At 43.5% G+C, this 24287-nt stretch overlaps 1 protein-coding gene across 2 annotated transcripts in view; it reads left to right on the top strand.

Moving 5' to 3' along the window:
- Positions 1 to 24287, top strand: part of PRKCQ (protein kinase C theta) — a 52579-nt gene that overhangs the window by 13768 nt on the left and 14524 nt on the right. The window contains exons 2-13 of one of the 2 annotated variants that reach the window (XM_002189768.7): positions 1788 to 2177; positions 3352 to 3477; positions 7678 to 7877; positions 9070 to 9130; positions 11330 to 11492; positions 12394 to 12425; positions 12523 to 12608; positions 13784 to 13913; positions 14539 to 14648; positions 14803 to 14920; positions 15934 to 16109; positions 19134 to 19307. In XM_002189768.7, coding sequence (XP_002189804.2) covers positions 3360 to 3477; positions 7678 to 7877; positions 9070 to 9130; positions 11330 to 11492; positions 12394 to 12425; positions 12523 to 12608; positions 13784 to 13913; positions 14539 to 14648; positions 14803 to 14920; positions 15934 to 16109; positions 19134 to 19307 — 1368 coding nt within the window. In that variant the 5' untranslated portion in view covers positions 1788 to 2177; positions 3352 to 3359. Of the gene's footprint in view, positions 1 to 1787; positions 2178 to 2804; positions 3478 to 7677; positions 7878 to 9069; positions 9131 to 11329; positions 11493 to 12393; positions 12426 to 12522; positions 12609 to 13783; positions 13914 to 14538; positions 14649 to 14802; positions 14921 to 15933; positions 16110 to 19133; positions 19308 to 24287 lie in introns of those variants that run through there. The other variant, XM_072918651.1, reaches the window with a different exon arrangement.

Here is a 24287-nt window from a genome sequence, read left to right as displayed (position 1 = left end):
TGCCCAAACAGGGACACCAGGAGCTGCCCTGGATCATGCCCAGATGGCTTTTGAATATTCCAAGAGTGATGATTCCATGACATCTCTGGGATACCTGATCAGGAAGTGCTTGATTGCAGAGAGCCAAAATCTGGTGTTGCACTGGAGGGGAGGAAGGGAACATCCAGCATTTAAGATGAAGGAAAGTTTTAAATGCCACTGCTCAGGGAGCTGATCCAGACCTGAACAGGTGTCTTGTAGCACATCCAAGCTGATTTTTGGAGCAGTGATAGGGGTATTTAGCAGGACAGGATGCTTTCACAGTTCTACCTATGTTGTGAATACATTGATTTAATTGAAGTGTGATGAACTGCAGCTCAAATGTTTAGTCCTAATTTTATTTCTTTAGTACCTGAGGCAATAGTGCCACCACATTTTATTGCTGAGGAGCCATCAAAAGATCTTTGGATTCCTTTAGCAACACTCATGTTCTTAGATGCCCAACACACTGACTAATAATTCTAACTGGCACTCTGAGCTTTTAAAGGAGAATTTGGAAAGTCCTGGTAAGGGAATGCTTAACCCCTTGCACTTCCTCCTGTTTGTGGAACAACAGGTTCCTAAAGCCAGGGGTGTAGGAATTCAGGATTTGGAAGAGGATCATAATTTCCTCTTGCCCAGCAGTGACCAGAATTGCTGGAGTATGGTAGAGAGGACATTTCTGTTCACACACAGAGGTTCAGTGGAGGTGTTTTGGCTGTTGGTTTTAGTCTTTGCCCATCTTTAGCTTTCCACACTGATGCTACAGAACATACAGCTCCTTGCAATTCCCCTCTGCTTCCAGAGACCCTTTGATTTGTTTTAGCTTTTGTCTTTAGACTTCATGGGCTTCTTGTTTTCTGAAACAAAGGAAATGTTTAATGTTTAATAATAAGTATCTGCATTGCACAGAGAGGGAAAATATATATACATATATATATATATATATTTATTTACACTGAAGAGATTGTTCCCTTCTTAATTTGATCGGGTTTCTCTGCTTCTAACAGTTGAGGTAGAACTTTTAGCCTTTTCTTGCCATGGAGCCCTCAAACCCCACTCTCTGTACTTCTCTGCAGTGCCACAGGTCTAGCTGTGCTTGAGGATCTATCTAAATGCAAGTGGCTCTCCAAAGCAGCTTCATCAGGCACTTGGCAAATGTGAAACATCCTTCAGAGATGCTGCCCTCATCCAGAGGAGAACAGGATTGTCCTGATTTCCTGTACCCAGCCCCACCTGGTGCTTTGCCTTTCCCACCAGCTTTTGGGACTTTGCAGAAGCTCTGATGTTTTCCTGGTCGAGGGCAATGCCACATGCAAAGACCCATGACCTCTGCATTCCTAGAGATACACAACAGACATGAGTCACAGGACATTTTTCTCTTCCTCTGCCCAATGTTCCCTTTCCCAGAAACCTGGTGGTTTTCTTCTCTTTTGAGTTCAGTATCCAAGAGAGTTTGTGAGGTTTTTGCTGTTTTCCTAAAAACGCAGCCTGGTTGTTGGCTAACACACCCAGGTGCTCAAATGGGAACGAGAGTCTTCAGATGCTGTTTATTGTATAAATTGGCCTGATGTAGAGCAGTTAATTTAGGGAAACCTTCTGGGAAGGCAAATTCTTTGTCAGAGAACACGGACAGTTGGCTTCATGAGCCATCTGTGTCGGAAAATGTTGGAATGCGAGTGCTCAGTGCTTATGAATACTCAGCCAGAAGATTTGGTGTTCCAGTCCCAGCAATAACTGCAGCAGTTTGTCTCTGTTTTATAAAACAGGAGGAAGGAGAAGATCTCATCAGACCCAGGATACAAGTGGAGCAACAAGCTGCTGCAACCTGGCCATGCACTGAGGAAAAGTTGTTCTGGGTTTTGTAGCGGCCCCAGACTTTTCTACAAGGGGCTGATGGAAACTCATCACTCCACACTGCTGGGGAAGAGAGAACACACTCAGGCAAAGGGCTACATCTTGGTTCCTCAAGTTTTTCTCTCTTGATGGTCTTGCCTCCTGTGTCCTTGAACAGAGAGGCAGGTTTTGAAGTCAGCCTGGCCAGAGGAGCAGTTATTCCTTCAGCTGAAAAAAACCGTTCCATGTTGTCCACAACAGTGATGAAAAGAGAAGCCCCTCTCAGAGACTGAACTTATCTGTCAGGAAAATACCATTTGCAGGTAAGAAAATGCTATTCCCAACAAAAAAACATGGAACTTCTTCCAAGTGAGGCTAGAGAAGCTTCTCTTCAGAAAGATCATTTTTATGTGTAAAATGCAGAAGAGACTTGGCTGCATCTCACACCATGAGTAATTCATCCTTTTGCTGTTGTGCTTGAGCAATGTGTCGTTGTCCATATATTTGATAGATAGCAGCTGGTGGTAGCACTGATGGCTTTTAACTCTGGTGGTCCAAGACAGACATCTGCAGCTGAGTTCAAAGTGCCTCTTGCTGCCCATTGACTGGAGGAGAAGCCAGGAATGACAAGCTCAGATGATGAGACAAAAGTTGGGTGGTAAATCCCAGTTTTGGGCCCAGATGGTAAAATGATGGGCATTAGCTATTAGCTACAGCAGTTAATGATTTCTGGTTTCACTAAATCTTCTCTCTGAAGGCTTTGAAAGACCTTGTAGAGAAAGTTTTGTAGTGTTTCAGCCCAAAGGCTTTGTAGTGTTTCCTGGCACCTTGATTGTATTTGTTTCTGTTTTCAGCTGCTCAAAATAAATCCTGAGGTGCCGTTTTTTCTGGTGGGGTATTTTGTTTCACTGTCTATACAGTGTGGTTCATATGAGCTGAGCTTTCTCTTTATAGCTTCACTTGTGAATATGGTTCAGCACCCAGGAATGCCTGAGCTCCTTTCCATGCCATATATAAATAGTGCACAGCTATTTCACAGTTTCACATTCAGCTTCCAGGCTTCCAACAGTATTCCCAAACCCCTCTCTACTCCCATAGCACTCAGCTTCTTGATGTGACTCAACATCAATTACAGCAGAGGTTTGTCCCAGGCCAAGAAAACTCTGATTTGTGACTCCTGTGCATTGTCGTCCTCGTTCCCGACGGTCGGCGTGAAGTCAGCAGCGCCCAGGGCTGCTCCTGTGGGTTTTCCCAGCCCTGTGATGAGTTCAGCTCCGTGGTTAAGCCGACAGCTGAGTTTCAGTACCTTGGGCACGTCCAGCAGCGCTGGCTCAGTCCGTGGAAGGAAGTCAGAGAGGCTCCAGCTGGATGGATAACTAGCAGAGTTCGTTTTCACGCTAATTCCATCCCGCTGCCCGACGGAGATAAGGGGCTGGTCAAAACCAGGGCAATTTTTAGACTCTCTCCCAAGTGCTGCCTGTCTTTTGTTTGGCACAGGACTTGCCATGTCTCCCTTCCTGCGTATTGGTTTGTCCAACTATGACAGCGGCCCTTACCTGCCGTCCCAGGGGGAGGTGATTAACCCCTACTGCGCCGTGATGGTTAAAGAAGCCGTGGAGTCAGGTAAGTGTGGATGGGGGCTTCTGTAAGTCGTGTCTGTGCTTTTCTGTGTCATTTCCTGTGTGCAGGTAACTAGAATGAACCATAAAATAGGTTGGCTTGGAAGATACCTCAAAGATCATCCATTTCCAACCCCACTTTATAAAAATTTATGAAGTTCTTTGTGTGTCCCAGCACAGTACAAGTTTGGGTTTGGTGTGGTCTGCAAGGCAATCTGATTTAAAAATGATGCCAAACAAATCTTTATCTTCAATTTGAGGATATTATCAGCTGCATTACAAGCCCCAGCATGTGACAGAGCAGATGAGCCGAGCTGTATTCGGTTTCATCCTTCCATGACCAGTTGTTGGTTTGTCAGTGGGATTCCAGACAGGTGAAATCTGAGTGAGCTAAAATATTCTGGCAGGGCCATCTTTGTTAATCACTTTTGTGGGGAAACTGACAGACCCAGCCACTTCCATAATTAAAAACTAAAAAACAAGACACTCAAACAGCCCAGTCTCTGCAGAAATAGTTAATTTATCTGTGTAATTGCTGTGCTGTGTAAAAGGTTCGAAAATGAAACCTCCTGAGAAGCTGTTTGCTGTGTTTGAATCTATGGATTGTTGCACATTTATCCTGATTGAACAACACTGATGAGTCCTCCTTCAGAAAACATTTATTATATGTCTTATACATGAAAATAATTCCAGTGAAAGGATGAAAAGTTCTCCAGTTATGCTTTTGAAGAATCATGAAGAGCAAGACCTTCAGTGTTAGGGAGTTAGTCATATTGGCTGATATTTAGCTTAAATCTTTGATACATTTCTAATTTGACTGCTGTGATTCTTTGAAAAATAAAATCCACTCAGAAATCCCTACTTATTGAGAATCCCCATGACTGTAATCCCCAGAGGATGTTAGAGTAGTTTCAAAAAATTAGAATTTTAAAATAGTTCAGTATTTCACTGAGGTTCATTTTTTGTTTAAGAGTCAGCATTTATCACATTGAACTTTGTCTTGCCTTAAATGATACTTCAAATAATAATGGAAGATTTGGTGAATGGTAAATTCAGAAGGAAAGAAAATACTGCATGACAAGATATCCCTAAGATCTCACTTTTATCAGAAAATGCCTTCTATTTTAGCTCTGTGCAGAGCTTGGCTGTTTGCTTTAATGAGGCTTTTGAAAGCCATAACTCAAATTGAAATCTGTGTTAGTTCAAAAGTGAATAAAACCAACTTGATCAGAACAGACCTGTGTTTATTTGTCTAACACAGAGCTGAAAGTGTTTCTGGTATCCAACAAACACAAAAGTATTTTCTAATCTTTGTGCCCCCTGGAGTCAATAATCATTATAATAATTATATTTATTTTCATTATCACTGTAATAATTATAATTTAATTATTATAATGAATGCTCTACCAACAAGAAATAAAAAAATTGTGTTTGAGGGAACTTTTCTCCATTAGTGAGGGCTGAGCATAGGAAAGTGACTTTCTGCTATTAGGAGATTTCTGTTTGCTGGGATGTAATTTCATCTGGTGATGCCTCAGAGCATAATGGGACAGCCAGAGGGACTCATCTCATCAGTGAATCTCCTGGGGCTGATTCACCTCAGACTCCCCTCCTGGGGTGGGCCGAAGCCCCCATGGGAGGTGTTAAGATGCTGGAGGGTGTTTAATTGTGTGGATGGACAACTTTACCAAAGGGGGACTCAGAAAAGTGAGGCCACCACAGAATTCATCGGCCCTGTAATTCCCAGATACTGATGTGTGAGCAATCCCAGCCTGAGGAACACATCCACGCTGAGTGTGGTGAATCACACCCTGGAAAAGCCCCGTGCTCCTCTCTGACCAGACAGACCACTCAGACCAGGGAGATGAGCCTGACTCCAAATTCCAGGAATGCTCTCCATGACCGTCCCAAGGAGCTGTCAGGTTCTAACAGGCTTCAAGAAGGCAAAAGGTCTCCAGACAGACATTAACTAAATATATTTGAGGTAGAATCATGGAATCACGAAGATTGGGAAAGACCTCCAGTAACAACAAGTCCAGCTATTAATCCAACTCTGACAGTTCCACCACTAAACTGTGTCTCATCCCTGCTTCATGATTAGTTTTCTTTTGGTCATAATTTACTCTCCAGCTCCCTGGTTTGACAAAGCAATTGCTACTTAGTTATAATTGGATGAAAAAAATTTAAAAATTAAAAAGAACCAAACATATATATATATATATACACCCTTGATATACAAATTTTGGCTAAAATTTTGACATGACCAAGGAGTAGGAGTGGACCAGCTGCACAGCTGGTGAGAGATGCAAATCATCCTGGCCTGCTGTGACACTTGGCCATGGAGAAGTTTTTCAGAGTAGAAATGATTGTTGAACAGGGCAAGTGTTCAAGGCCAAGGAGCAACCTGGTCTAGTGGAAGTTGTCCCTGCCCGTGGCAGGGGGATGGAACTGGATGGTGTTTAAGAGTCCCTTTCAACCTAAACCATTCTGTGATCTATGTTTAGTGCTGGCAAATTGTGGGGTTTTTTGTTTTGTTTTTGTTTGGTTGGTTGGCTGGGTTTTTGCAAGCAGAACAGTGGTAGATGATAAATGTGTTTCCAAAAACAGGGAGTTTGATTTTGGGTTCATGCCAAAGGCTGTCCCTTGTCCACCAGCATAACGAAAAGGTCATTGGTCCCCAGGGATCTGGGAGTGATGAGCATCCTCTGTGGACACAGGGATGTCACAGCAAGACCACAGTGAAGAATTTCAGAAATTCTGGCTAGATCTTGGGCAGCCTTTTACATTTTTCCACTTGCTTATTTTGTAAAAGGGACCTTGTCACATTATAATAAAATATGAAAAAAAAAAAAAAAAACCAACCTGAAAACCAAACCACGCCTCCATACATCTGGAGGTATTGCAGCAATTTATAACTGATGACAAAATATTTCAGAAATTCTTTGTGTCTCTGAGATATAAAAAGAGTCTGCCCTTTAAAAGTGGCTTCTGCCTTCACAAGCCACCTGGCTGGGTGCCATTTTGCCACCTGCCTTGGTGACATTTGCTTCATGAAAGCTCCTGCTCCGTGTCTGAACTCAGCAAAGCCTCCAGGAAAAGCTCTCCCAGCCACAGTGTAAGCTGCTCCCCGGGAAAGACAGTTGCAATTTCATTTCTCAAGAACCTGGGGTTAGATTAATCCCTGGCAGAATTCCACAGCTGTCAGTAGGGACACAACAGGGGTGACTGGCTGATCCCATATATCGAGCAGTTCATTCACATTCCAGGGTTTTTTTATTTAAGCCTGCTGTCCTGGAGTGCAGCACAAATGAAAGCACTTGTTTTGCAGGTGCTGTGTTTCACATCTGTGGCTTTTTCACTGATGCAGCAAAGAAATGATAGTACTTTACTGAGATTTCTGTTTTCCAGGATGTTGGAAAGTTTATGTTTCGTTGTTGTCTTGGATTTTTTTGTGTATTAGTCCTCTCATTTAGGGAAAAATTGTCTTCAGCACGTGTTACCTTCCAGCTGCATGTTCTTTTCCATCTGGGATTATTTGAAGTAGCACCAAGGTCTTTAGACAGGGGTCACAGGTCTGCTGCTTTTTTTCTCTTATTCCTTCAGCTTCAGCATTTGATGGGTTGAACATTTGCAGAGGCAAACTGTGATATAAAATTTACCTTGTGTAAGCATCCAAGACTTTTACAGGGCTGTATGAAGTAAAACTGGCTCTGTGAGATAAATCTGGGTGAGAGTCTTTTCAGAGAGACCCAGTTAGAGAGAGCCCTCTGCAAACCTCAGAGATTTTTTTTACCCATTACCTTCTTAAGATGCTGTGAAGAAAGAGGAATTAAAGCATTAGGGAAAGTTTTCTTCTCTGAAAACTCTACATCCCTGTGGGATGGTTACAGGTCTGCAAGACAGTTCATGTTTTAACATCCCTTAGTTGTCTACTGGGCTGGACATTAATCCCAAAGTGCACCGAGCTTTTTTGGGGTTTGAAGCAAACTTGTCTCATTTTGCAGTGCCTTGGGACAGGTAATAAACAAGGTTATTGTCTGGGACGGGATTCACCTGGTTAGAAGTGGGTGTTTATGGTGTTGGAGTCAGCATTAGAGAACTGGTTGGAGTCAAGTGTGGAAATTCCCTTTTTTTAGGGTAGAAGTCTGTATTTGGTCTCATGAACTGCCCTCACTGCATGGATTTGTGTTCTCCCTCTCGACAGAGAATGGCCAAGTGTATGTGCAGAAGAAGCCCACCATGTACCCACCCTGGAACAGCACTTTTGATGCCCACATCAACAATGGCCGGGTCATGCACATCGTGGTCAAGGACAAAAGTGCTGAAATGGTCTCAGAGACCACAGTGGAGCTCAAGGTGCTGGCAGAGAGGTGCAAAAAGAGCAATGGGAAGACAGAGATATGGGTGAGAATCACGCTCTTGTCCTGCAGGATGTGCTGGGGAGGTGCTGCAGGGTAAAGGGATGTGTCCTTGTGTCTGTGCCAGGCTGTGGCTGTCACCAGCAGCATGGTGGGGACTGGCTGGAATAATGTTTTGAGACTACTTGGGTGTGACTTGAGGGAGAGACTTGTCAGAAGATAAGAGCTTGGCACTTTTATTTTAATTGAAGCCTGCCCTGTGCTAGTGAGGATCCTGCTTCAGGTGAGCTGTGCCCACGTATTAATCTTTGCTGAGGAAACCCACTGGGAACAAATGTTAGTATGACTGGCTGAATTTGAGTTATTTTGTGTTCTCTGGGGAAACAGCTTTAAAGTTTTTATCTAATATCAAGTAGCTGATTCACAGCTGCCTGAGTTCAGAGTTATGTCAGAGCAACTCCTTAAAAATCACTGAAGTTATGGTGGTGTGAATTTGTACAGTCTTCACAAGAATGCTAAATGTAAGGTTGTGTTCCCTGCCAGTCCAGGGAAGAAAGATCTTGTCAGAAATCTTTACACTGCAGTATCCAGCCTATACATAGTCCAGTGGATTCAGATTTCCAAAGGTATTTATGGATGATGGGTCAGGTAGGTGGGAATTGCCAGGAGGGAAGGCCTCAAAAAATGCCCGAATCACACAGAATGACTAGGTTGGAAGAGAACTTCAGGATCATCGAGTCCAACCCAGCCCCAACACCTCAACTAGACCATGGCACCACAATAATAAACTTGTAGCATCCCTCAGGTTGACTGTAAAGAATTTAGACTTGCAGAACTGAGTGCCTAAAAGATTTTAGCATCACCTGTCTGGAGCTGGCTGGGGTTTTTGAACTGCTCCCACCTTCCCCTTGAATGATCCATTGGGAACAAATTTTCTGTACAGATAGTGGTGGTCCTAATTTGGTGTGTAAAAAGCTGCCTACATCTTCTGTGGTTTAAACCCATTCATCTCTTCTATCATGCTGCTGAGTGTTTGATATGAGGTGATCACCCTCTTCTCTCTGCAGTCGCTTGTTGCCTCACGTGGGTATGAGCAACCTGAAAATCAGCATTCATTGCTGTTCATCAGTTCCCTCTGGGAAAAGGAGATTGCTTGAAAGTCATCTGAAAAGATTTTTCCTTCTTTGAATGGCTGTTTAATGGACTTTTTTTTCTTGTTTTTCACTTATCTCAACCAGCTAGAACTGAAGCCTCAAGGGCGAATGCTGATGAATGCAAGATACTTCCTGGAAATAAGTGGCAAGTGATTCTGTTTGTTAATTTTTAGCTGTGATTTCTGGGCTGTGGGGCAGACATGGTGTCTTCACTAAAAGCAGTGCCGATGTTATTACTGACTGATCCATAACAACAAACATAACTGTTTGAGACAAAACCTCCAGAAAAGTAATTTTTATTGTGCAGTGACTATTCTTCTGTGATTTGCAAGGCAGATTTTTTGGCTGGTTTACCACTAAATGGCAGATATTCCCATTATGCTGAACAAGACAGAACAGATACATAAGGAGCCAGCTCCTTCTGAAATTATTCTGCTTTGTGTACTACAAGAAATCCATGGAGGGGCTGGAGTGTGTCCAGAGAAGGGAATGGAGCTGAGGAAAGGTCTGGAGCCCCAGGAGCAGCTGAGGGACTGGGAAAGGGCTCAGCCTGGAGAAAAGGAGGCTCAGAGGGGACCTTGTGGCTCTGCACAAGTCCCTGCCAGGAGGGGACAGCCAGGGGGGTCGGGCTGTGCTCCAGGGAACAGGGGAGGCTCAGGTTGGATATTAGGAGAATTTCATGTAGAAAGGTCTGCATTCTGCTTTGTTGAAGGAAATGGGTTTAATTCAAATGCTTGGTCTTATTCTCACATCTTTGTTGCCAAAATTCTCATATCCTCAGGTGTAGGGTGAAGCTGTGAGGTGCAGATATCTGGAAGATGCTTCCATTTATAGAAACAGAGAAGCACTGGAAGCAGCCATGGCCATGCTGATGGTTTTATTAACCATCCCTGCCTTTAATATAGATTGGACTGCAGTTTGTGTGTTAAAAGCTGTTAGGGAGGCCAAAGCATAGAAAATGCAAGTTGTGTTTCTATAACAAATATCAAGATCAGAGCACAGAGGGAGCAAGTTCCCACAGGTTACCTGTGTGACTCACTGAGCAGTGCAGGAGTGAAATAAAAAGGAGATTGATTTTCTGTGTGAATATCAGATTTCTAGGCACAAGCGCGTGTAGAAGTGCACATGAAGGCAGAATTGGTTTGTTTGCTGTCCCAAAATGTTTAAATAACTTTGAATTACAGCAAGGGCATAGCAAAGCAAGTGTTGGCATGGAAAAATAACAAGAAGAATATCCTGTTATATAAGTATCTGCTTACTGACACATGTATATGCACGCAGAAAGGATTCTGTTAAAAACCTATAAATATATATATATATGTACACATATACATGTGTGTTTGTGTCCATATATCAGTAATTATTAATTTTTATGTAATTTCATCCTTTTTAGGGCATACTTCTTCAGTGCTGTACAAAGTCAGAGTTTTATGTTTAAATTACCTCTCCTTGGGACATTTTTTCTTCTAGGTTTCAAGAGCTGTGTTATGAATAGTCAAGAGAGCTCTGTGTCCCAAGTCTAAAGTCATTTTAGTGTAGGAATGGTAGATAAAAACCATCCAAATGAGACTTTTGTAGGTTTCATAAAATTATATTTCTTTGAGTATTCATTACCATGAGTGAATCATTGTTGGAATCTGTGGTATTGATGATTCCAAGATTGTAGAAAGTCTCTGTCTTTCAGCCCCGCTGCCAAAGCAGAAGCCATAATTGGTCTGTGCTGGTTTCAAGGTTGTTTATTCTGTTTATCTCTAACATGTTCTGCTGCCCTGCCGCAGCTCTGTCCTGCAGGGCAGCGTGTGGGGCTCTGCCCTCAGTGGGATGTTACAAACATTAAATACCAGAAACTACCTGTGCTGGATTTACAATAACGTGCCAATATCTGTCACCTACGTTGAACAGTGTGTCCCCAGCCTAAACCAACAGAAAAATGCCAACACCACAGTGAAACATGGAGGGCATGAAGAAGGAGGAAAAGGACAAGGCACACCCAATTTCCTCCATCTTGTCCCCTTTGGACCCCTTATCTAGAATCCTAAAATTTTACTTTTGTACCCATGCCACACTTAATTATTACTTATATCAAACACTCAGAGCTTGTAATTCATCCTGTAAGATTGAAAACTCTTTTCCATGGACAGAGATCACAGACAGTGTCTCTGGGGGCTCTGTCCAGGGGGGTTCCTGACCCCTGCCAGAGTCCCAGACCTGCCAGGGCAGCCAGAGGGATGCCCTGGATTTCCACATATCATCAGCTTCCGTCACATTGTATTTGGGCAACTGAATTTTTTGAAGGCACCTAATCAGGACAGGGTTCACTTAAATACCTTTCCTCTCCTCCCAGATGCAAAGGACCTGGCTGACTGTGAGACTGAAGGCTTCTTCTCCTTGCACCAGCGCAGGGGAGCCATCAAACAGGCCAAAATCCACAACGTCAAGTGCCACGAGTTCACAGCCACCTTCTTTCCACAGCCCACCTTCTGCTCCGTGTGCCACGAGTTTGTATGGTAAATGGAAAAGGATCTGTGCTTCTTCTCCTCTTATCCCCAGGAACCAGTTCTGGTGTCCCTGTGGCACTTGGGAACGTGGCTTAGTGTTGGATGTGGCAGATATGGGTTAATGGTTGGACTGGATGATTTTAAAAGTATTTTCCAACCTAAAAGATGTCACTGTTGAGGCAGGACGGGAATGAAGAGACTCTGATCAGAAGGCTGTGAGAGTAGAACTCTGGTTTATTCAAAATACTCTGCTCTTTTATACAGACCTTTGTGAAGACCAACTCCATTGGTCCTGAAGTGAAAACAACCCACACCATTGGTGCAAAGTGCTTGATGCACAGTGATAGAACGTAACTATAAACAATGTGAATAAGAGAGATAAATAATTATTTACATTCTTTTCCAACTCTTTCCCAGGCTTCTGCCTGGCTAGAAACTCCCGTTTCTCTCTTTGACTGAATCTGAGACTCACAAAAAGATTCCATGATTCCCTGTTGAATACCTGTGCTCCTCCTGTAAGACCCTTGGCATCTTAAATGTAGAGTTATTGTGTCACTTTAAGGATGTGGTTTGCAGTTGTAATTCCAACTGTGAAAAAATCCCCTTACTTTTTAATTTATTTGTTTACAAATATTTTTGAGTTTGGCGAAATGCACAGGCATTTCTCATTGGTCCACTTTGATGTTTGGACATCATGAAATTCAGGATGTGAATGGGTGCTGAAAAGGCTGTGAGAACCATAGAAAATCACTCCACCATTAGATTAACTGAAGATAATTAAATGAAATAATCTCTACAAAGAGCGGTAAAAAGCAAAGCAATTTTATTCTTCTTTGATAATTATTGCTCTCCTTTCTTCTGCTGTGGCTTGTAGACAACTCAGGATTAACCATTGTTCTGTTCATTTCAGGGGTCTGAATAAACAAGGCTATCAATGCAGACGTAAGAAACTTTATTTTTGTTTTCTTATTGTCATTATTTACTTAATCTTTTCTTAAGGAATTTCTTTATTAACACCATGACACACTTGCTGTTGCAGAATGTAACGCTGCCATTCATAAGAAGTGCATTGATAAAGTAATAGCCAAGTGTACAGGATCAGCAATCAATAGCAGAGAAACAATGGTAGGTTGTACTGCTATTATTATTATTGCTATTGTTATTATTATTATTTTATTTTATTTGTATGTTATTTTGTATGTTATATTTTATTTTATTTTATTTTATTTTATTTTATTTTATTTTATTTTATTTTATTTTATTTTATTTTATTTTATATTTTATTTTATTTTTGTGTTTCCTTTCAAAAAAATCTTCTGTGTCATTCATATCTCTCCTACATCATTGCAAAGCAACTTCTGATGAAGCAGAAGAACCTACTGGGCTAAGGACTCTGTGATCTGATCTCTGCCCTTTGCTTTTTATGTTCCCACTGATTTCATTACCTCCTACTTAAGACTTACTCAAATGCAGCTGCAGAATAAGCAGTTGGTGAATCAGAACTGACATTTTTCTAGTGCATTAAGTATAACTCAGAGAGAAGTCATGGACATGAGGTGGAGATTTACTGGAGAAAACTCTTCAGTATCCAGTGTTAGGCTGGACATCAGGCTGAATTTTCAGATTTGTGTTTGAGCAAATCTATGTTTGTGTTATCTGAAACAGTCAGTGGGAGATCTGATATCTCCGCTGTTATTTGCTTTATTTTTCTCATGTCAGTTTATTCTGTAATTTTCTTTTTGGTAGGCAAAAACAGATCTTAAACTCCAGATAGGACTATTCCCTTTACCTTGTGTCCTACAACTTCTGTTTATTCTCAGTCCCACACTGTTCTCCTGCTGCAATTTTTATAGATGAGATTGCTCTCACTTCTATTCTGACATCTCCAGGGTAGATGTAACCAACTTTGTCATTGCCTTTCATACTAAAACAATTACAACAGGCTCTTCCAAGGAGTGATTCATGACAACAAATGTACACATCCATTTCAGGATGAGATGAATAATTTTTAAAAGTACCAATGTTTTCCCACTGAGCATTACGGGAGCCTGGGGATGTTAATGAGGCACAAGCAGTCCTTTGGTCAAGGCCAGAGATGAAATGACCCAATTCCCTCTGAATTGTAGTCACTATGTATCAAAATTTGGATTTGTGTGCCTGATAAATAATTTCTGCTTGGCAGTCATACCCGAGGATAAAAGGGCAGTAGAGAAACCAATTTCTGTGGTTCATATTCGGTTTCCACACAGAGCTCAGGTGGAAATGAGGAATGGATTTTCAGCCTGGCTTTTGTCTTGCAGTTCCACAAGGAAAGGTTCAAGATCGACATGCCCCACCGCTTCAAAGTGTACAACTACAAGAGCCCCACCTTCTGTGAGCACTGTGGCACCCTCCTCTGGGGCCTGGCACGGCAGGGGCTGAAGTGTGACGGTGAGTCCCTGGTGAAGGTGGCACCAGCTGAGCATGGGAGGGGTCGTTGTCTTTGGAGGGTGGCAGTCTGAAAATCCAAATCTCGTTTACACCCTTCTCTGAAAAACCACTATGAGGTGCCACCCAGGAGGGTGAAGGAGTGGTCTACAGGACTGAACTTCAGGGAGGATCATTCTTCTAGAATGAAGACAGCTGTCCATGCACTGAGAGAAATTTGACCCAGCAGGATGAATAGTTGCTACCCAGAGAGACAGAAAGCATCACAGTGCCACTGTTCATCTCCCCAAATCACCCCCAGTATGAACTTGCAAGCTCTATTTCCACTGTCAGACCCAAGACATTTCACTGTCTTCATAATTCCAAACCAATGGGAGGATCCTTTTCTGTGATTACAGTTTATCTCTGAGATAATGGCTTGTAGTTTTAGTAGCCTGAACCTGCAAAGGCTGATGGATGTGGAAGTGCAACCTCTGGCCAGAAGAAAATATAAAAGTAGTCACCATAGGGAACCAAAAACTAGCTGAGTTCCATCTCAAGAACTCTTTAGGTGGCCAACAGCAGCACTTGCCCCTGCCCAACCCTTTACAGCCTTCATTGTCCTGACACCTTGTGTTCTTTCTTTCAGCTTGTGGCATGAACGTCCACCACAAGTGCCAGGCAAAAGTAGCAAATCTCTGTGGAGTGAACCAGAAACTGATGGCTGAAGCTCTGGCAATGATAGAGAGCACTCAGCAGGTAAATATTTTAAGCATTTTTAGATGTTCTTCTCATATGCAAAGACCTCTTCTAGATTTTGGCTTTTGTGAGTCACACTCAAGAAGTCATGGAGTTGTTCATTCGCTCAGCACGTGACTTTTGGCTCAAAAATTTGCTGGTTTCTGTGCCCCAGGCTCGCTGCCAGCGTGACAGTGAACAGATCTCCAGGGATGGACCTCTGGAGATTGGCTTCCCTGTTCCTGTGAAGGATGTGACACCACTTCAGGCCTTGCCAGCCTCAGGAAAAAAAGGTAATTCCTCCTGGTGACACAGGACAGAGCTTTGTTCTTGTTTGGTTGGTACTTGGTTAGTTGGAGATGACACGAGTGGGGAATTTTTTGCCAAGCTCTAAACAGGATATTTGAAATCCTGATCACCATAGTAAATTTTCTTTCTGATTTCATATTTTTGGGTGGAAGTTGACTTCTGGTAGCTTTGAAGACCAGTGATAGACCTCCACTTCACTCACCCAGGAGCTGATCTAGGTGTCACAGCCCTCTGTGGTACAAGAACAGATGTTTAGGAGGGTAAATGAGAGATGTGCCTTTTGGACCCCAAGGAGAAATAAATGATGTCCCTATCTCTGTTTATTTTTGTTCTGTTCTACAAGTAGAACTGGCTGTGCTGATGTGAAACAGTAAAGCCTCAGGTGGGTTCACATCTGCTTCACATGTGGGTCTGTTTGCCTGCTGAGTAGTGTTCAGTGGTTTAGAACAGTTACAGCAGCAGGATAAATCCAGTGAGGGGAAAAATCTCTTACAAGTTCTTATAAATCCAGGTTAGTGGAATATTGAAAAAATTCAGAGTGATTCCACTCCAGGCTGGCTGGAATGGTTGATCTGGAATGATTCACATCCAGAGCAGGAGCACAGTATGAAAATGCCATCCACCCTTTTTTTTCTAGCTTTGCCTAGGGTTTTGAAAAGACCTTGAAAAAATTAAACTGCATCATAGTGGCAAGCAGCAAGAAGGGCTGGGGAAGACAGGTGGCCAGCAATTAAGGATTTATTGCCACAAAACAGAAAGACAGATGAAGGAGTTTGTAAAGTGGTTTGTAAATTTTAAAAAAAGCTACTGAAGAAGATGCAGTTTCCTCTGGAGAGAAAGCAGTGTGGGATCAGAGCCAATCTACTCAGAAATGGCCACCACACTTCCATTTGTCTAAAATACCCTTTTAAACCTCTAAGCACAATACCTGTGAGTGTTCTGGGGATTTTCTGCTCCTGTCCAGGGCTTTATTTAAGTTCTTTGATGTGTGTTGCAGAGCCACAAGGCATCTCCTGGGAGACTCCAGTGGAAGGCACAGTGAAGGGAGAGTCTCTCATAGAGTCAGACTTAGGAGAACAGCCCCAGGAACATCAGGAGCACCAAGTGCAGTTAAAACTGACCATTGAAGATTTTGTCCTGCACAAGATGCTGGGGAAAGGCAGTTTTGGCAAGGTAAGCACTGGGACTGGGACACCACTGTGTGCATTTGCATGTCACTTTGTGTGGCACTAAATAATATCTGGTTTGAAGGGACACTTAGGAAAAAAACATGGAATCATTTAGGTTGGAAAAGACCTCTAAGGTTTTTGTATCCAGCTATTAACCCAGCACTGCCAAGTCCACCACTAACTGTGTCCCCAAGTGCCACATCCACGTGTTTTTTGAACACTTTCAGGGATGGTGACTTCACCACTTCTCCAGGCAGCCCCTTCCAATGCCTGACTAGTGAAGAATTTTTTTCTAATATCCCATCTCAACCTCCCCTGGTGTAACTTGAGGCCGTTCCCTCTCCTCCTGTCCCTGTTCCCTGGAGCACAGCCTGACCCCCCCGGCTGTCCCATCCTGCCAGGGACTTGAGCAGAGCCACAAGGTCCCCCCTGAGCCTCCTTTGCTCCAGGCTGAGCCCTGCCAGCTCCCTCAGCCTCTTCTGGTGCTTCAGCTCCTTCCCCAGCTCCATTCCATTCCCTGGACACACTCCAGCACCTCAGTGTCATTCTTGTAGTGATGGACCCAAAACTGAATACAGGATTTGATGTGTGGCCTCACCAGTGCCCAGTGCAGGTCACTGCCCTGGTCCTGCTGCCACACCATGGCTGATAAATCTCCAAGTCTTCAAAGAATCCATCCTCTGGCGTGGCTGAATCCTGAACTCCATCTTCTCCTCACCTTGTCCTTCTCCCTGTCCCATTAGTTGCTCTCTCGTGGCTGCTGATGACAGGACAGGAATGATCCAGGTAGGGTTTCAACTTCCCCTTCTGTGCAGGTTGATGGATCCAGGATATCCCCAGGGAGCTGGTGGGAAAGGTCTCTGTGCTCTCCCTCGTCACAGGGAGGTGGAAGCATGAGCTGAGAAGCTGAGTGTGGATCAGCTCTGCTCTCCAGAGCAGCAGGTCCCAGCTGGGAACAGGAACTGCTCTTTCCAGCTCTGATCTGTGCTGGAGCCCAAAGCAAATTTTGCAGCAGCCAAGAATTTGTGCTTTTGAAACAAGAACCACCTGTTTTCAGTGGATTCATTAATCCTGATGAATTGTGGATTGTTCTTCCCCATTGCAGATATCCCCTGGGAGGGGACTCGTGTTACTCAGTGCCTGCACAAAGCTGAGAGAAGCAATTTCAGAGGGACTCCCCATTGTATTTTCACAGCCAATAAGGAGAAGGAGTATGGATCACATTGCCCACATCCCACATCTTTCCAAGGGGAAAACTAGACCTTGACAAAGGGCTGCTTTTTGCCTGCTAAATGATCTAGAGCAATTGCTGGAGCCAGTTCTTCAACTGGTGAAATATTTCCTGTGTTGGCCTTTCACACTTGAAAGAAATAAAATCATAGAATGGCTTGGGTTAAAAAAGACCTTAAAGACCATCTAGTTCCAGCTCAATGGACAGGGAATTTTTCCACTAGAAAGTGTTGTGTCTACTTGTCATGTCCCCAGTTTGCATGGGAGCCAGAGCTGAGGAGTCTCACAGCTAAACCAGAGTATCCCAAACCAGCATTCCAGACTAACTTGAAATCAAGAGTGTGGATATAATAGAAACATTTTTATTGGAAGGAAAATATCTCTGGAGGTCTTATCTAAACCATTCCTCAAAAAAGGTCTAATGAGATGAGGTTGTTTATCTGTTCAAGTCTTGAATGCCTCCACTGAAGCACATTCTGTACCTTGTTTCAGCCCTCATGCTGACATGGACTCTCCAAGCTTCTGCATCTCTCTGAAGTGCACACTGTGGGTGTGGAGAGGATGGGCCATTTTGTGCCTTTCTGCAACAAAAACTCACCCACGAGTTTCCTGTGCTGGTGTCGCTCCCGGTGCCCTCATTTGCTTGGAGCAAGATTCACTTCCCCATAGAGGGGAGAGGGTGCACAGATCTCAGTGCCCGAGGGGTCTCTCCAGCTCTGTGTGATCCTGGGAGGCTGAGGGGCAGATATCTCCCACCACCACCTCTGTATGTGGTCTGGCATTGCCTTCCTGCTCCTTGGAAGTCACAGCACAGGTCACAAATGCAGCAAATTCATTCCCCAGTTCAGTGCCCAGCACAAACGAGGGTAAAAAGAGTGCCTGCAGCATCAGCACTGTGAGCATTTCTGGTCATTCAGCACAGAGACAGAGGGAGGCTCTAGGCTCTACTCTCTGTCTGGTGCTACAAAGTGAAATGCAGCAGTAGCCAAAAGGGTAAATAAAACTTTTGTCAGGGCTAAAACACGTCCGAGCTTACTCAGTAAATAGTGTCTGGCAGAGAACTTCAAAGACCTCTTTGATGAATCTTGCACATTTATTCAGTCTATAGAAACAGTCAGCAGGCTGCTAGTGTGAAGATCGGGGCTGCCACTGCCTTCCTGGAGAGACTTCTTTGCTCTGTGGTCTCTAGAAAACCCTTCTCTGCTGCTCTGGGTTTCATTTTCCCTGCCTATAAAAATAGACAGAGGTTGTAACTCCTCTGGGACGTGTTTTCCCATTCTCAGAGAACTCCTGCAAAAGCATGGGGGACCCAGCCCGTGTGGTCAGACCTGCAAACTGAGAGGAAGGAAAGACTTCTGATATAAAACCAGTCTAACTACTGGTGGACATCATTTTCCACCTGCTGAAGATCTGGTGCAGGGTATTTGCATTTTGAAATGCTGATGAAGCAATATTGTGTGTTTTATTATTTGAAGTCAGAAAACAGGAAATGTACCTCAGGAGCATTTGCATGAGGGTGGTTTCTGTTATCAGAGGTGTTTGGCTCTCTGGCATGTCCTGTCCCATCCATCCTGCTCCTTAATTGCCAAGAACTTCACATCCTTCTCCAGGGCTAAACTTCATAAAACTATTCTGGGTCTGGGGAGCAAACTCAACGTCTTTAATGGCAGAATGGGGCCTTAAGCATTAATGTTTTTAAGGTGTAGCCCAGTGAATTCCCAGGAGCTCAGCTCCCACCCTCACATGGCTGCTCTGAGAGGAGATAATCCCTCATTCTGAGCAGCTGTTCCCATTTTAGGTATTCCTGGCTGAGCTGAAGAGCACAGACCAGTATTTTGCTGTGAAAGCCCTGAAGAAGGACGTGGTGCTGATGGATGACGACGTGGAGTGTACAATGGTGGAGAAGAGAGTCCTCTCCTTGGCTTGGGAGCACCCATTCCTCACTCATGTCTTCTGCACGTTCCAGACCAAGGTAAGACAAGGATCTGCCACCTTCTTCCACAGGCTGAAAATGCTTCACTGAAATACAGAATGCTTCACTGAAATATAAATGCTTGGTGAAGAGCTTCAGCCTGCTGGGGTGCACTTGGGACATGAAGTGGTGCTCAGGGAAGGGATCTTCAGATTAAGCACTCAGGAAATAGCTCCATAAATTTAATCTACTTTCCTCACATCAATCTGGGGATGGAATGGTGTATTTGAGGATTGTGGCATCCAAGTATCATTGAGGGACAATCTCAATGCAGTTACAAACTGCATCCTGGTACCCTGGGCCAAGGATGTGCCAAGGCCACACCCACAGCCAGGATAAGGATGTGCCCACTCTGATGTTTTATCTGAACCTCTTGGTCCATGGAGCATCATGCTGCAGCTAGCCTGGATCAAAGCCAGCTCAAGAAACCCTGGTTTTGGAGGATAAACATGCTGTCATTCACTTCTTTGCCCCTGTTACTGTTAAATGGCATCAGACACTGGTGGTCCTCCATTCCAGAGCACCTCCTGAAATCTCACTTGTGACTCCAAACCAAAACTGAAGTGACATTTAGCTAATACACATATTTTCATGGTCCTACATGCCAACAACTGCTCAGCTTCCCAGAGCCACAGCCAATAGCCTTAACACTAAAGCACACACAAGGTAAAGAAAGAAACAATGGAAGTTTGAGAGTTTTTCTTCTCTGTCCAACCTACTCAAACCATTCCTGAGAGATGATTGATATCTCTTAGCTCAAATTCAGAGCAGCACTGTCTCATGGCTGCTTGTTCAGGGTTTTGTTTGGATGCTCCCAGTCCCTGCTCAGCTCTAGGATTTGGTGGCACAAAGCACTGCTCAGTGTAAGGTTAGGACCTGCTCAGGAGGAGGCTCTTCTGCAGGGTCAGGAGAAACAAAAACAACCTCTGTGGCACATCCCAGTCATCTGTGGGATGTGCCACCTGTTTAAAGACAGGTTAAATTTATAACAGGGAATGTCTGGGAACTGCTGTAGGTGATGTGACACTGAGCCCAGGCATTCCTGTTTAACCCTTTTGGGACTGACAGTGGGGATTGCCTGGCAAGGAAAGGAATTAACTCCCTGCTTGAGGGGGGGCTGGTTTTCAGAGGAAAATATAAATGCCACAACTACAACTATAAATGCCACGCTCTACAAAAGCAAAGAAGATAAAGGTTTAATTGAAGAGATTAAACATTCACAACAGTCACAGCTCTGTGAGGGAGGTTTTAGGTTTTATTCCAGGGATTGCTGCTTGTATCTCCAGAGGGATACTGACTGAAGCCAGCAGCAGAACCATGCTGTGCTCCAGCCTGGTGTGGGAGCTGTAGGTCAGGTTCAGGATGGTACAGCAGGGACAGTCTGGAGCTCTGGGCTCAGGCAGTGCAGACATGCAAGTGTCTCCTTCTTCATGAGACCACGGAAAAAAGAGGAGAGACCAAATGGAGTCATGTCAGGATCCAGGTGGGATTTACCAACTGTTTAAGGGGAAATACTGAAGGATGGAAAAGCAATGAGTGCCTGAAAAATTCAGGGTGCCAGGCTCAAAAAGCCAGATGATTTTTTTTCTGCATTTCTGGGCAGCAGCACAGGATTGCCCTCCTGTCATGGAGAAAGAATCCCCATCCATCTCATCCCAAGCCATCACTGCCACTCTAAAGCTGTGTGACCTCCCCTTCTTGGCTTCACAGAGAGAGGAGCTGGAATGGGGCTGCCCAGAACTGCTGCTCTGGGCTCTGGTTGATTTTCAGCTCCTGTTTTTCTCCTCTGACCTTTCAAGACAGCAGGGATCACTCAGTGCAGGAAAGTCACCCAGAGCTGGGAGCTGTGACAACCTTGGATGGTCTTCCAGGGCTCAAAGGGCAGTGTGGTTGTCAGAATGTCTTTTATGGCAATCATTTTAGGATCATGGAATGGTTTGGGTTGGAAGGGACCTTAAAGATCACCTATTTCCAACCCCCCTGCCATGAGCAGAAGCCACAACACCGCTGTGTAGAGTCTCTCTATGGATTTTAATATTGAAAATGCGACATTTTTTTGTTTCTTGAAGTTTCAGTGGATACATAAATAGTTTCAAACAGCAACATATGTGCCAATACCTTTCTGAATCCCTTGTGCTTTGGCTTACCTGAGCTGCTCCAGGTGCTGAATGTCTCTGCAAAGGACAGTAAAACCAGGAATATTCCTACACCAAAACAAGGACCTCAATAGTCCACATGTTTCCAGAGGGGGGAAAAAAGTCCTTTAACCTGTTGACAGCTCTCTGAGCTCTGGGATGAGTTTCTTCCTCAACTCCAGCCAGGAAATGAGTGACTGCTCAATTACATAAATCTGGATAGTTCTTCAGACAGGTTTAGATGGCACCAGGCACTTAATGCCCCTCTCTATTCCAGTGGAGCCTGAATGATCAGTGCTTTCAAAACTCAGAATATTTTTCTTGTTTTATTGCATGAGAATAAATGCAAGCCCATAGTGTTTGGTGTTTTTTTTTTTTTTTGTCCAATCTCTTTCGGAATTTTCCTGTTTTATTTTACTGCAGTCATCTTTGTATCCAGATATTCAACTGACATAATTACACACTCTGAATTTTAACAATAAGCTCAAAGAGCTGTTCTGCTATTCTGCTGTATTAGATTTAAAGGGATGCTGTTATGTTAAAGAGGAGGGAAAATATGTTTATAATTCTGTGAAATCCCAAAATCAGTAATGCCAAAATAGTGACTAGCATCCCAGAGCTTATGTTTTATTCTTTTTTGCATTTCACCGATCTTCTGCCATAAAAATAGGCTTTCCCTTTTTGAAAGTCACTTTTATTTCTGTTTCTTTACTTCATTGACCAAGTTTTATTAACACCCTTTACCTAAATGCAAATTAAATCTTGAGGCATTTTGACTTGCAGCACAAAATAGCAACAGAGAAGATTATCTCAACCCAAAAGAGAAGTAAGCGTTACTGCCATTTAAAAGAAAATATTACAGAAATGTTTATTTTCTGCTTTATTGTTGTATTGAATGTTTTCTCCTGGTGGTAAGTCTTTTTCACATGCTCTGTTGCCCTTGTGTCCTTAATACTGACTGAAAAATCTCTTACTGGCAAGAAGGAGAAAAGAATCGTAAAACGGGAGTGGGCTCCTAATTTAAAAATTCTTTGTTTTCCATGGGTATTTTCAGATTTCTCATTAAAATATCTCCTCAGAGGTTACTTCAATTTCTGAAATTATTTTTCCTTCCATGCACAATTTCAGGTTTCTTCTCTCTCTGACTTGCTCTTGAGGGGCAGGGCTGATTTATTTGCCCTGAATCAGAGCGTGGGGTTGGCACGTGGGCATTTCACAAACCCTTTGGATGTTCAGCATCTCTGCCTGGTGGTGCCATGGACCTCCTGAACAGCCCTAGCCCCATCCTCCTACTTTTTCTTAGAAACATCCATCCATCCTTGTAGTATTCTGAGTACTCTGAGCTTGGAAAAAAATCTGATTCAAGGCCAAATTTGAAGCAGCTGATGGGAAGTTTTAGGAAAGCTTTGAGGATTTTGCCTCTTGCAACCAAGAGGCAGGAAAACTGGCAAGGTCTCATTCAATCCCAGCCAAAATTTCAACATGGTTTAGCAGAAATTGCAGCATCTCAGCAGAGCTTTGGGATTTCTACAAGGCTGTGCCAGAGAAGGTGTGAGCAGCTGTAATTATAACATCTAATATATGAAGTTTTCGCAAGACACTTCTAGTTGTCAGCCCATGTGGTGTGAACTGGGGGAAGGCATTGGCCAGGAAAAGAGGAGGCCAGCTCACCAGTGGGATTTTTTTTAAGTAAAAGATGATTGCCATATTCAATACACATATTGTCATTGCCTCCCCATTGTGCAACCTGAAGAAAATCAGCCCAAAATGCATTTAGATTTGCCTGAGATTTCTAAAAATCTGCAGTCTAGCTGCACTTTATCCTGAAAAAAAATTACTTCCTAAAATAAAAACTTTTTTTTTTTTTTCTGTTTTTTCAACTGCTAAAATATTTCTGTTTCGTGGATTTGGCTTCTTTTTGTTTCAGTTTTGGTCTGGTGATTTTTTTTTTTTTTTTTTTTTTTTAATTCACAAAACTTCAGGTAAATCTTTCTCTAAACTTGAGAAAATTAGTCTCTCTCCAAGATTCTGCTGGACACTGATAGGGAAAACCACTTCCACTTGCAAGACATGGGCTGATAGTGCCTCAGTTTATCAGTGAGTGATGGACTCTGTCTGCTCTGAGTGTGAGTGAAGGTCTTGGGATCTCAGAGCTCAAGTGGAAGCCAAGTCTGCATCTTTATGTCTGCAAATGTATTTTATTGATGTGTATAAATGTATTCCTGTGCTTTGTACCAAGCAGATGGACACACCACGCTGAGCATCCCAAATGAGCAGCTCAACACGCAGCCAGAAATGCTGACAGTGCAAGGATGAGAAAAAGGAATAAACAGTGAGAGCAGGGGCTGGGCTGGATGATTGGGCAGCTGTAAGAAATGCTGCCATCTCCAGAAGATAGGCTGATACTACACAGAGCAAGGGGAAAATCTTTAAATCAGAGAACAGAATTAAAGCTTGGCTTGCTCTGGTGCAAATTCCAGTGCAGGTAAATCACAGAATCACAGAATAATGAGGTTGGAAGAGACCTCTAAGATCATCAAGTCCAACCCATGCCCTAACACCTCAACTAGACTATAGCACCAAGTGCCAAGTCCAGTCTTTTTTTAAATATATCCAGAGATGGTGATTCTACCACCTCCCTGGGAAGACAATTCCAGTATTTTATTATTCTTTCTGTGAAATTTTTTTCTTAATATCCAACCTAAACTTTCCCTGACGTAGCTGAGGCTGTGTCCTCTTGTTCTGTCAGTGCTGCCTGGTGGAAGAGACCGACCCCACCTGTGCACAACCTCCCTTCAGGAAGCTGTAGAGAGCAATAAGGTCACCTCTGAGCCTCCTCTTCTCC

Source organism: Taeniopygia guttata, chromosome 1A (genome assembly GCF_048771995.1).
Source record: "Taeniopygia guttata chromosome 1A, bTaeGut7.mat, whole genome shotgun sequence".
Taxonomy (NCBI): domain Eukaryota; kingdom Metazoa; phylum Chordata; class Aves; order Passeriformes; family Estrildidae; genus Taeniopygia; species Taeniopygia guttata.
The sequence above is the reverse complement of the archived record's forward strand: the minus strand, read 5'-3'. Positions and strand labels throughout refer to the sequence as shown.